This window comes from Equus asinus, chromosome 5 (genome assembly GCF_041296235.1).
Source record: "Equus asinus isolate D_3611 breed Donkey chromosome 5, EquAss-T2T_v2, whole genome shotgun sequence".
Taxonomy (NCBI): Eukaryota; Metazoa; Chordata; class Mammalia; order Perissodactyla; family Equidae; genus Equus; species Equus asinus.
Window position 1 is genome coordinate 5,976,009 of NC_091794.1, and position 13,185 is coordinate 5,989,193.

Here is a 13,185-nt window from a genome sequence, read left to right on the forward strand (position 1 = left end):
CAGTTTCTTAAGCTATGTGGAGAAAAAAATTTTAATTTTTGAATAACTTTCTTAAAGAGATTCACAGATTTTCTAAATTTGCCCTTTTACTAAATTTTAAGTGAATAAATTATCACTCAAGTAAAATATTACTGGCTTAAAGAAATCTTAAGGTGACAGGAATACTGTAGTGTCCAAAAAGTCTTACCATCACAATATCTGGAATACATAATTTGTTTTAACTTGAAACATATGTAAATTTAAGAAAAAATGAATAAATATAATTACACCATTTAGAGAAATTCCAAGAACCAGGAGCTAACTTTTTTAATGGAATATGGGTACACTGTCTCCATATTTCTCTAACAATCACTGGTGCCAATTGATGAAAGCAAGAGAAACATGGTTTATTTCCTCAAAAGCCTTGTATGTGTGTCCCACTAGGCTCTTATTTGCCTAATGACCAAGGTTTACAAATGTATGGAAATTTTCTCCCAGGAAAACAGATGTGAACCACATATGGAGACAAAACCTACACTAAAATGTGGTTTACTTATTTAAAAAAAAAATTTGTCAGGGGCTGGGCCATGGCCTAGGGGTTAACTTCAGCACACTCCACTTCAGCGGCCTGGGTTCAGTTCCCAGGCGTGGACCTACATCACTTGTTGGCAGCCATGCTGTGGCAGCGTCCTACATACAAAATAGAGGAAGACTGGCACAGATGTTAGCTCAGGGCAAATCTTCCTCAAGCAAAAAGAGGAAGATTGGCAAGAGATGTTAGCTCAGAGTGAATCTTCCTCAGACAAAAATAAATAAATAAATGTGTACATTCCATATGCTGCCAGTTTGATATTTCTAAAACTCTTGACTCTTTTCTTCATTATTTAACAAGATTGATTTGGATCATGTGTTTTCTGTTTTTCTTCTCAATCTTATCCAGAAATTAAAAGGCTAAATTGTCCTCACATAAAAGGCAACAGACTTAGATCACTACCTTTAGATCCTAGAATGCAAATAAAATTTCTTAAAAAATGCTATTTCTGGGATTGAATGAGAAATTTTGGTTTACTCAAGTTAAACTTTAAGATAAAATTAAAAACCAAAAATACATTTTTCTCCCTGTCATCTTTCTGAAATAATAAAGTCTTAGCTAAATAAAAATGAAAATAAGACAAAAAGCACCATGTCAGAGTTAAGCAAAGACTGAAGAAAGCATTGAGTCTCCTATTCCAGATAACAAGTCCCAGATAGAAAACATCTATCCAAAGCCATACCCTAAACAGTTCTCCAGTTTTCTTACTTGAAGCTTGTAATATCTCATTTCCTGGTTGTCACCAAAGTTACAGAGAAAATAATTGGAAAAATACATTTCAACCAGAGAGACTAGAGATGAGAGACTGCTGAGCAGCAGTCTCTTTCTTGGATTCAGCAAACACTTACTGAACATTGTGTATGTGCCCAGTACTATGCTAGGTACCAGCAACAGAGGGAAAATAATCAAATGTAGTCCCTGTCCTCAAGAAGCTTACTGTCAGAGAGGCAGAGAAACTAAAAATCACAACACAGGGTGATGAGCGCTAGGATATATGAACAAGACACTTAGCAAGACAAAGAAAGGGATCAAATGCAGATGTGGGCGCTGGAATCAAGGAAGGATTCCCAAGAAGATGGCATTTGAGCTCAATGTCAAAGACCAACAGAAGTCAGTAAAAGGAAAAAGGAGAATTGTTCCAAGGTAAGAGAACAAACAGCATTGTACATTCAGTGAGCTACCAGTGGTTCCCTAAGTCTAAAGCCCAGCATGAATGTGGAGGAGCGGACAGACACAGGCTAGAGACAGGCAAAGGTGAGATCAATAAGGACCTTACATGCCAAGCTAACGAGTTTAACTTTATCCTGAAGGTTATGTGGAGCCACAGAAAGATGTTAAACTAGAGAGTGACAAGTAATATCTGCCTTTTAGAACGAATACTTTGGCAACCATACAGGGAAATGACCAAGAAGAAAAAGACTGTGCACAGGAAGCCCAAGCAAGTTACTGTCGTAGTAATAAAGGCACAAGGTTCTCAGGGCTTCAACCGAGGCAGTGGCAAGAAAGATGAAGAAGAGATCATTTCAAGACACATTTTGGAGGCAAAAATAACTAGACATGATAAATGACTAGATACGAAGGGTACGGAAGGAAGAGAAGTCAGGACAATTCCCAAGTTCTAATTTGGAGAATTGAGTGTAGGGGAGTCATATACTCAGACAGGGAGGGGATACAGAAAGAGGAACCAGTCTGAGAACAAAGATGATGCATTCACTTTGGAACAAGTTAAATTCAGAACACTAGGAGCAAGGGAAAAGGTTGGACTAGCTGGTAGTTCACCCCAGAAAGTGAACAGGAAAAAAACACACACACAGTAAAAATCAAATTACAATCTTATTGGGACTCTTTACTTCATATTATATTTAAATTTCATGAATACATAATCTAGCTACCAACAATTCCTGGTGAGAAAAACTATTGTTCTGAGAGACTGGAGCATATTACACTGTTCTAATCACACTCTTCTAACTGAAAAAGGACACCCGTGGGATGATGGGCTGATAAGCTTGCAGTTGTCATCTGGAGGGGAGGCAAAGCTTCTTTTCAAAAGAGCTAGAGGGACTGGAAAGGTCTTCCTTTAGCGAGCCCCTTCACTGAGACTCTCAGCACGGTCAGGGAACAGTTCACCTGTACTAAGGAGGAAAAGCACAGAATCCAGGAGAATGAGAGCAAACTGCTTCATAAATTACTCAAGCTAACTTGTCCGATTCTAAGATTTAGGGTGCTTTAGAAAGTTAAATTTACATCAGGTATGATTTAGTAAGGGAATTCTCGTTACTTAGCTTTTTACGTCTTTGGCTTTTTTAAAAGAAGTGTCCTTTTTTAAAAATTAATGTGTAATACACTGTTCAGACGTTTTGACAGAGTTCAACTTTTATTTTAAAAATAATTGTGTTGAGGGGCTGGCCCCGTGGCCGAGTGGTTAAGTTCGCGCGCTCCGCTGCAGGCGGCCCAGTGTTTCGTTAGTTCGAATCCTGGGCGCGGACGTGGCACTGCTCATCAGACCACGCTGAGGCAGCGGCCCACATGCCACAACTAGAAGAACCCACAACGAAGAATATACAACTATGTACCGGGGGGCTTTGGGGAGAAAAAGGAAAAAATAAAAAAATCTTTAAAAAAAAAAAAAAAATTGTGTTGAAAGTTGGCAGTTGTTATCTGGATCTTGGCTTAAAGCACTTATATTCTGTCATTCAGATTATGACCATATAACCAAAGCTAATGACAGGTTATTCTAATTGAAAGCAAAGTACTTCCCCACAAAAAATATTCATTTAATGGTTAAAACTGCAAATGGAAATATATTAAAAATATTATGCTAGAGATCACAAATTCCCAGAGCTAACTCCTAGTTTTCAGCCCCAAACTCCATACACAATTTTTTTTAAAAATACAAAACAAAATTGGTCTTGTTAGTTTTCAAAATTAAACTGCATATTTATTACTAAAAATCTGGGGGTAATGTTTCAATACCATCTCCTTTTTAAAAATATGTGTAAAATAGAAGAAAGCTCACAAAGTCAAAAATAGTAAGGACCTAGATTAAATAACATTTAAAAGGTATGCTAAAGACACATTTTTTATTTTCTGTATATTTAACATATCTTTTAAGTGTTATTTAATCTAGGTCCTTACCTATCTGTCTGGACAGTCATGCGCCGCATAAGGACAGGGATTCGTTCTGAGAAATGCATCATTAGGTGACTGTCATTGTGCGAACATCATGGAGCGCACTTACACAAACCTAGATGGTACAGCCTACTACACACCTAGGCTATAAGGTACCAAGCTTAAGGGACCGTTGTCATATATTCGGTCTATCATTGACCAAAATGTCATTATGCAGTGCATAACTGTATATATCTCTTAATTTTATATTATAAATGACTCTCTCAAAATACGTATATGTGAATCAAATTATACAGTAAGTTAAATGTACTAAGGATACTTTTTTAAAAAATAATTCTACGTCAGTCTACTTAACAAAGTGCAAAAGTATCATTAACTTAGTAAATTAAGATTGTCAGTTTTAAGATTTGCTTTAGAGTGGGGCACACCTGTATACGCATATTTTCTTAAAGATCATTTCTAACAATCTTATTGTTAAAACTACTGGACTTATATTATTGCAATTGTGGTAAGTTGAACAAAATCAATACTGAACAACATACCTTTCAGAAAAATTAAGGCTTTGGTGAAGAAGTTCTAATTTTGGACATGTCTCTAGGCTGTCAACAGATGTCGAAGGCAATGAGTCTGAGTGCACCTTGTTGGCATCACATAAATTAGCATCGTTTCTAGGTAGGGTCTTTCTGAATTTTCGTCCTAAATCCGTCCATAGGACATTCGTCAACATAACTTTGAGTTGCCTGTTACACATATAAATAATTAATACATAAGTACTAAACATTGTATAACACATGAATTCATCACAATCTATAACAAATAAAAACCTCCAGGAATTGTAAATTTCAGTTCTTCAAGCAATTTTAACTAGAGTAGTAAATAACATAAGTAAAAAATTTGCCTAACCATTCTCAAATATACATTAAAAAGTAAAGCTAAATTCACTTAAATTGGGATTTTCTTCAGAATTCTGTCTGGTAAACTACAACTATGGTCACATACACATATAGCTGTTAGATTCCTGGTAACTGATCTGTGCCTATCCCCACTGTTAGTGGAACAATAACACACATCTGCACATCTCACCACAGAGGCAACCACCTTTCTTCACTAAAAATGTGTTTCTGTTTTAGCATTTTTTGATTCAGAAAACATTATAAAAACTAAGGGTGCAATAGTCCATCATCTACAGTCTTAAGCCTACATAGTCTCAAGATAGAGATTTAATTTTACCTTATTTTTAAAAATGGTCAATTTAAAACATTTACTTTTACCGTACCTAAACCAATTTCAAAAGTAAAACTGATAAACGCAAGCAGTTCCAGCTTTTTGCCTCATTACATTTTGCTCATTACTCATTCAGTACATCTTTGTCTTGACAACACTTGAAGAACTGTGTTCAGTTCTGGAACCATGAAATACAGCTTTTGCAGCGGTGTGAACAGGCTGTCACATGGCCTTGAAACAATGTCAAAGGAGGAATGGCTGCAAGAACTGGAAACGTTTAATCAGAAGAGTGTCTATTCTACTACCTGGGATCAGTCCTAGGTACTGTTTGCTCGTGTGTTTAACAAACATAAGAATATTAAGAATCAGAAAGCAAAATGCTCATGTATTTTTAAAATAAAACAGATTTCAAAGAAATCACTTGCTTGCAGCAGCCACTTGGGGCTGAATCTTCAGACTATCCGGAAAAAGGAGGGTACAAGTCTTCAAGAGAATCTCCACAGAATGCATTGAAACTCCAAATATTTTGAGGTTAAAAAAAAGCTTAATCTATACGTTTTAGAATTATCATTAAAGAGCAAAAAGATGAGTGACATTTCTATGAATGAATAATAATTCATTCTTCATTCAACAAATACTTACCAAATCTCTTCTAGCAAAACAACTATACTAATAGAATCTGGAGATCCAGCAAGGAATAAGACGGTTACAGTTCCTGCCTTCGCAGGGCTTACATTCCAGAGGAGAATTACCCAATTAATTATTTAATTACAACGTGATGAGTGATATGAAGGGAAAGTACAGATGCTGCACTCACAAACCGGGTCAGGGAAGACTGTACCAAGAATACGACCTTTAAACTGAAACCTCAAAGGATAGGCACTATCCAAAGGAAACAGGCGGAAAACAGAGAGTGATCCAAAACGGGGGGACAAAATGCAAATGCTCTGATTGGGGTAAAGCTTGTTCAAGGAAATTAAAGGACTTACCTGGCTCAAGTGCTTACAGTGAGGAGGAAATTTGTACAAGATAAAGATGGGAAGTTAGGCAGGATCTTGTGGACTATATTAGGGATTTGAGACTTTATGCCAATACAATAGAAACCCACTAGTTTCAACAAGAGAATGAGATCAGAGCTGCATTTTTGAAAGATCACTTTGATCTTCTATGAAGAATGAACTGGAAGCATTAAGGATAAAACACAATAACCATGAGTTTAGAGAGGTAATGGTGACTGACTTTATCAGGGGTAGTTTAGTGGAAGGGTCGGAGCAGAAACTAGAATACAGGAGGACAAATAAACGGGAAAGGAGGAAAGGGACAGAGCAAATGCAGGCAGTTGACACGCTGTGAAAGGGAGACACAGTACAAGAGGTGAAGACAGACATGAAGTGCTGGAAAGATTTTCTTAGTTATTGGTTGGTTAGTCAGCTTAAGATAGGAAATATTTGGGGCCCTGTGGCTGAGGGGTTAAGGTTCTGCACGCTCCACTCCAGTAGCCCAGGTTTACAGGTTTGGAACCCAGGCACGGGATCTACTCCACTTGTCAGCCATGCTGTGGAGGCATCCCACACGGAAAATAGAGGAAGACTAACACGGATGTTAGCTCAGGGATAATATTCCTCAAGCAAAAAGAAAAAGAGGAAGATTGGCAATGGATGTTAGCTCAGGGATAATCTTCCTCGCCAAAAAAAGAAAAAAAAGAGAAAATATTTGTGTAAGTTTCAGTGCTCATGGGAAGAGGTCAACAGAGTGGGAGAGGTTGAAGATATGCGCGACAAGATAATTAACACAGTAAGTTTCCTAAGAAATGGCATAATAAGAACTAATATCATTGAACATTCACTATATACCAGGCACTATGCTAAGCATTTTACAACGATTTATTTAATTTAATCCTCACAACTGGGGCTGGCCTGGTGGGATAGTGGTTAAATTTGGTGTGCTCTACTTCAGTGGCCTGGGTTCACAGGTTCAGATCCCAGGCATGGACCTACACCACTTACCAGCCATGCTGTGGCAGCGACTCACATACAAAACAGAGTTAGACTGATGACAGATGTTAGCTCAGGGTGAACCTTCCCCAGCAAAAAAAAGTCCTCACAACTACTCTATGGGGTACAACGGTAATTATTAATCTTCTACAATTGAGAAGACCAAGACAGAATGATTAATGACTAAGCCCACAGTAAAATGAGTGAGTAGTAAAAGTGGGATCCAGAACCACACTCTCTCGACTCTACTGCCAGTACTCTTAACTGCTCCACTATGCTGCTGTATGATGGGAGAAGGGGCACCCTTCCCCTTCTTCCAGGAAGTAGAAGGAACCAAGACCATCTTTTCAAAGTGACGGGAAAGGTAAAGGAACGTTGGCTTGAGAAAAGGTTTCAGATCATCACTGTGAAGAAGGGGAACACAGGCTGACTAGAGAAACACAGTGGGATTATCTTACAGTTTAGGAATCCATGCAGATTAATAACCTTAATTTATAATGTCACAAATATACTGTTTTGTGATTTTTTTTCTATCAGCGCTCAGCCACCTTGGTGTCAGCACAATGCAAATGGATAATTAGGTTCACAGGTGGTTATTAACTACAAAGGAAAAAAGTATCTTTACAATGGAGAGATCTGGCAGCTACCACCTCAATCACGTGATCACATGTAGGACTACCAACAGCGGGACATGCATATATGTATCCCCTGATAGGATGCAATAAGCAAACGACATCAGCTATGAAGTATGTCAAGAATGTAACATGAACCTAATTAAGAGGACAAACCCAGACAAATAAAAAATCTAGAATGTAGGACATTCTACAAGACAACTCTTATTCAAAACAGTCAATGTTATGGTTTAAAAGAAAAAAAAGAAGAAGGGACAGGCAGGACTATTCTAAGATTAAGAGACTGACGAGACATAATAACCAAAAAATATAAAGCATAAACCTCAATTTGATCTTACATTTTTAAAAAAACAAACATTTTGGGGACAGAGAATTCTGATGCTAGAATTTATAGTGGATGATATAAAATTATTGTTAATTTTCTTCATAATATATTGTGGTTATTAGGTAAGAGAATGTCCTTTTTCTTAGGAAATGCAGGCTGAAGTATTTAAAGGTGAAGTGCCATGATGTCTGCAATTTACTTTCAAACAGTTCCCCAAAAAATGTATATTATATTTATATCTGTATATGTGATATACACTTACATGTATGAAAAGAGACTGAGAAAAGGCAAATGTGGAAAAATGTTAATAAGTGGTGAATCTAGATGAAGGATATATGAGTGTTATACTCATGACAAAATAATTCCATGTCTGGAATCCTAGACCAAGAAAAGTGTGAAAAACAGAAAAAAAGTTACACACAAAGATATTCATCACAGTATTACTTACAAAAGCAACAAACTAAAGGCAACTTTAAACACCCAGCAACAGCAGAATGGTTAAGTAAACCATGATAAAGCCACTAAATGGAATATTACTTATTAGTCTCTTAAAATCTTCTTCTTTAATTTTTAAGGGTGGCTGTCTATCTCTCTGTTGTTTTTTCTGTTTTCTATTTGTCTTTATTTCTTTTTTCTATACTAAGCAAGCACTATTTATACAAAGAGAAATGTCAACTAATTAATTTTTTATGCACAGGCCTCGCTCAGATACAACTAATTAAATTTTTTAAAGAATAGTAAACAGTTCAGGTTTACTTAGCCAAAACCTATCAATTGACTAGTGAAACGAATATATATATATATGTATGTATGTATGTATTTTTTACATTCAGGAAATTAGACTATTCTTTTATAAGATTTTACAACTGTGCAACGTAAAATTCTAAATGATCAAACAAAAATACTTATAAAATCTTAAGGATATATAAGGTATACATTTAGTCTAATGGGAAAACTATTAACTATTGGAAATTTGATAAATTATTTGGGAAATTATTATCCCAATGGTAATTTCAATAATTGTAAATATGAAAATACCCAAAGTTGGAGAAAGTCATTTTTCTAATCACCAAGACCAAATAAGAATTTCCGTTGGAAAATAACAAACGATTGGTGATTTTACTAATTATTCTAATAGTGGGGCTCTAAGTGAAAAAGACAATTTGGAATCTCTGGGAAAATACTTATTTCATGTTTACGTATTTGGCTTTATTGTAATTTGGCTGCCTGATAATATCCTAGAGCAGAAGTCAGTATCTTTTTACTTCAAATTATTAAGATAAAAAATTTTAGATTTCTACATTTAAATGCCATAAAATTTCTACGGATACTGGAATAGAAATTTAGGAATAAAGAACAACATTCAAATCAGACAAAACAAAACCTAAACTTAGTATTTAGGGAGACACACTTAGGTGGCAATACAATCCAAAAAGTTAGGAGACAGGTTAGTTTTAAAGAGGAAGAAAGGAGTTGCAACTAAAACATAAGAAATATACTACATCTCTTCTGTAGCAATGTTTCTGTAATTTCAGTAATGTTTCTGTAATTATAGAAAAACTCAGCACAACCACAGAAGAAAAAAATTTTTTTTTTGCCTATGAACAAAACACATATACTAGGTTTTCTAGAAAAGTTCAAATTTCGTTAAATTTAAATTTTTTAACAAAAGCACTTTATTCAATGAATACATAAATATGACTTATTAGCTTGACTAAATAAATTCAGAAATCGGAAAAAATAATCCTTCCTCAAAATTGGAGTCCTGTTTTTTGTTCTGGAAACAGTTGGAATGAAAACAGTGTTTTAGTTTCTTTTCTCATAATTTAATTTAGAGCATTTCTTGTCCTTCAGAACAACAAGTGTAGGAAATCAGAATATGCCACCCCAAAATACGTCACTTCGGCATAAGTATTATCTTGAGCTGAAGACAAATGAGAAGCAGCAGATGCCAAAGAAAGCTCTCTGCTCACCCCGACTTGCCTAAAAGTAGTCTTTAGACTGTTCATCCCCAGAGACCTTTATCAGCCCAGAGACAGGATTTACATAACAAGCCTTGCTAAACAAACCTTATCTTCCATTAGTTTTCCCCCTATGTTTAGCTTCCCACAGTTTGTCATCCTTGGAAGCCTCAAACCTTTTTCCTTTTGAAGCTGGATACCTGAGGGTTACTGTAAATATTCGATAAGAACATGGGTACCCTTCAACCTTGTTCCCAGCACAGACACAGATGAAAAGAAGTTAATCTTGTTAATTTGCTGTTTTCTTGTTTAACCTGAGGGGTGACTCAAGGGCCACAAGATTTATTAGCTTGTTTTGCACAAGAATAGCATGCCTTAAGGAAGTTATCACCAGATAACCAGCCCCCAGCTGCCACTGATGCCCAGAAGTCTGATTGCCTGAAGGTTTATCTGAGTGAAAGAAACACGGATTTCCCCTTTGTTTCTCTGAAACTCCTCCTCCCAAGCCCCTCAGCTCTACAAAGACCCCCTGCTTTCTACTTTGTTGAGGTGGATTTGAGAGAACCTATCCTCCCACCTTCTCATTTTGGCCAATTCAAATAAACCTTTCTCCATCTCTAAGCATCAATGTCTCAGTGATTGGCTTAACTGTGCATCAGGCACACAAACTTGAGATTAAGGGATTCAGTATCACTTTGTCTAATCACTTCTCCAGAAATTTACTGTTCTTTGTTAAGACACAATATAAAGCCCAAGTTGTAACCACCCCCTTGAGTTACTCATCACAGAATTTCTCCGGAGTATATGCACACTGCACATGTTAATAAACTGTTTGGGGGCTGGCCCCGTGGCCGAGTGGTTAAGTCCACGCGCTCCGCTGCAGTGGCCCAGGGTTTTGCTGGCTCGGATCCTGGGCACCGACATGGCACTGCTCATCAGTCCACATTGAGCCAGCGTCCCACATGACACAACTAGAAGGACATGCAACTAAGATATACAACTATGTACCGGGGGGATTTGGGGAGATAAAGCAGGAAAAAAAAAAAAAGATTGGCAACAGTTGTTAGGTCAGGTGCCGATCTTTAAAAAAAATTTAAAAAAATAAACTGTTTGTTTATTTTGCATTTTGTCAGTCACATTTGCAGAGCCCCAATCAGAAAACCTGGGAGGGTAGAGGAAAAAGGGTTTTTACCTCCTCTACATGGACAAAATGTTCGGACACTTCAGAAAAAAGACATATAAATGGCCAATAAGCACAGGAAAAGATGTTCAGTATCACTAAATCTTCTCTTTCTAGTCTTTTAAAAAAAAGGCTTTGGTCTTTTTAAGAAATGGGAGAGGGGCCGGCCCTGTGGCACAGCAGTTAAGTTCGCACGTTCTGCTTCGACAGCCTGGAGTTTGCCGATTTGGATTCCGGGTGTGGACATGGCACTGCTTGTCAAGCCATGCTGTGGCAGGCGTCCCACATATAAAGTAGAGGAAGATGGGCACGGATGTTAGCTCAGGGCCAGTCTTCCTCAGCAAAAAAAGAGGAAGATTGGCAGTGAACATTAGCTCAGGGCTAATCTTCCTCAAAAAAAAAAAAAAGAAATGGGAGAGGGAGCAAAAGATTTAAACGGACACTTTAGAGAAGATACACAAGGCCAATAAGCACATGCAAAGATGCTCAACATCATTGACCAAGAAAATGCAATTAAAACCACAATAAGATACCACTACACATCCATCACTAGGGATGATGATAGTGACTGACCATACAAGTGTTGGCAGGGCTCTGGAGGAAGTAAAACTCTCTTACACTGCTGGTGGGAACACAAAATGGCACAATCACTTTTGGAAAACAGTTTGGCAGTTTCTTGCAAAATTGAAAATGCACTTTCAATGACCCAGTAATCTATCTCTTAGGTATTTACCTGACAAGTAATTTTCACATATTGAGGTATATGGGGTAGCTTTCTGGTTCAAAACTGATTTGGTTTGAACTTTATAAAGAAGCCTGACTTCCAGCCTATCAAACATACACTGTACATCTGCTTTAACCATTAAAGTAAAGAATGCATTCTCTTAAGATAAGAATGCATACTTTCCCTCCTACATGCCAGTACTGGTAACACCCTATCGGTAACGCCCTTAGTAGTACTCATGAAGATAAATTCCCTTTCCTGGACATCAGGGTCATGTTGACTTGCTAATCTGCAACTGAATAGCTCTTTGAAACTTTGAAGATGAATATGTGTCCTGGGTGTGTTTAATGTATGTTCTTTGTTCTAGAATGGTATAAAACTGTGCTAAAAACCATACTTCTCCGGAACACTTTCTTTATTTGTGGAAACTACCTTCCCAGGTTATAATCCTCAGCATGGCTCAAGTAAAACTCACCTCTCTCTCTTATCCATAGAATAGTTATTGGTTATTTTGCATCAAGGTATCCAAAAGAAATGAAAACGTGTCCAGACAGGCACTAATACATGAACATTCACAGCGGTTTTATTCATAGTAGCTCAAAACTGGAAACAAACCAAAGGTCCATCAACAGCCTAACGGATATGAAGGGGGTAAGAACACGTCACCCCAAATTATGCCTCTTTGGCATGCTGATTATTTTGAGCTGAAGGCACTTGAGAAACAGCAGATGCAGAAAAGGCTCTCTGACTTCCCCCTTTCTACCTGAAAGCAGGTCATAAAATTTTCCATGAGAAAGGTGTCTACTCCATACCACGAAGACATTCATATCACCAGAGGCTGGGAGCCCACACCAAAATGGATCTGCACAAACAACCCTACTAAAATAACTTTTATCTTCCATTAGTTCCCCCCATACATTTCTAGTCACTTTCCCACAATTTACTGCACCCAAAAGCATAAACCTTTTTCTTTTGTCTTGTCACTTCTCCACAAAGTTATTGTTCTTTGTTTAAAAGGTATGTAAGCTCTCGGTCTGAACCACGTCTTCAGATCTTTATTTTTCCTATAAGGGCTCCCATGTACACATTAAAATATTAAATAACATTTGTATGCTTTTTTCCTGATAATCTGTCTTCTACCAGCTTACTTCTCAGGCCCAGCCACAGAACCTAAGGGGATAAAGGAAAAGTTTTTCTCGGCAACAGATAAAATACAGAATTTTCCTATCATGGAAAACTACTCAGCAATAAAAAGAAATAAACTACTGACATATACAACAATATAGACAAATCTCCAAGACATTATGCTCAGCGAAAGAAACCAGACACAAAAGAATATACATACTGTGTTTTCACATATTTGCCACTCTAGAAAGACAAACCTAATCTATAGTGACAGACAGCAGATCAGTGACTGCCTGGGCTTGAGGTGGGTAGGGTGGGGG

At 37.2% G+C, this 13,185-nt stretch overlaps 1 protein-coding gene across 6 annotated transcripts in view; it reads right to left on the reverse strand.

Annotated features, from left to right (window-relative positions):
- SENP7 (SUMO specific peptidase 7) overlaps positions 1 to 13,185 on the reverse strand; it is a 141,186-nt gene that overhangs the window by 62,972 nt on the left and 65,029 nt on the right. For 4 of the 6 annotated variants that reach the window (XM_014853242.3, XM_014853245.3, XM_014853244.3 and 1 more), the window contains one exon: positions 4,243 to 4,440. The exons of the other annotated variants lie outside the window; for them this stretch is intronic. In XM_014853242.3, coding sequence (XP_014708728.1) covers positions 4,243 to 4,440 — 198 coding nt within the window. The remainder of the gene's footprint in view (positions 1 to 4,242; positions 4,441 to 13,185) is intronic. 6 annotated transcript variants of the gene reach the window in all.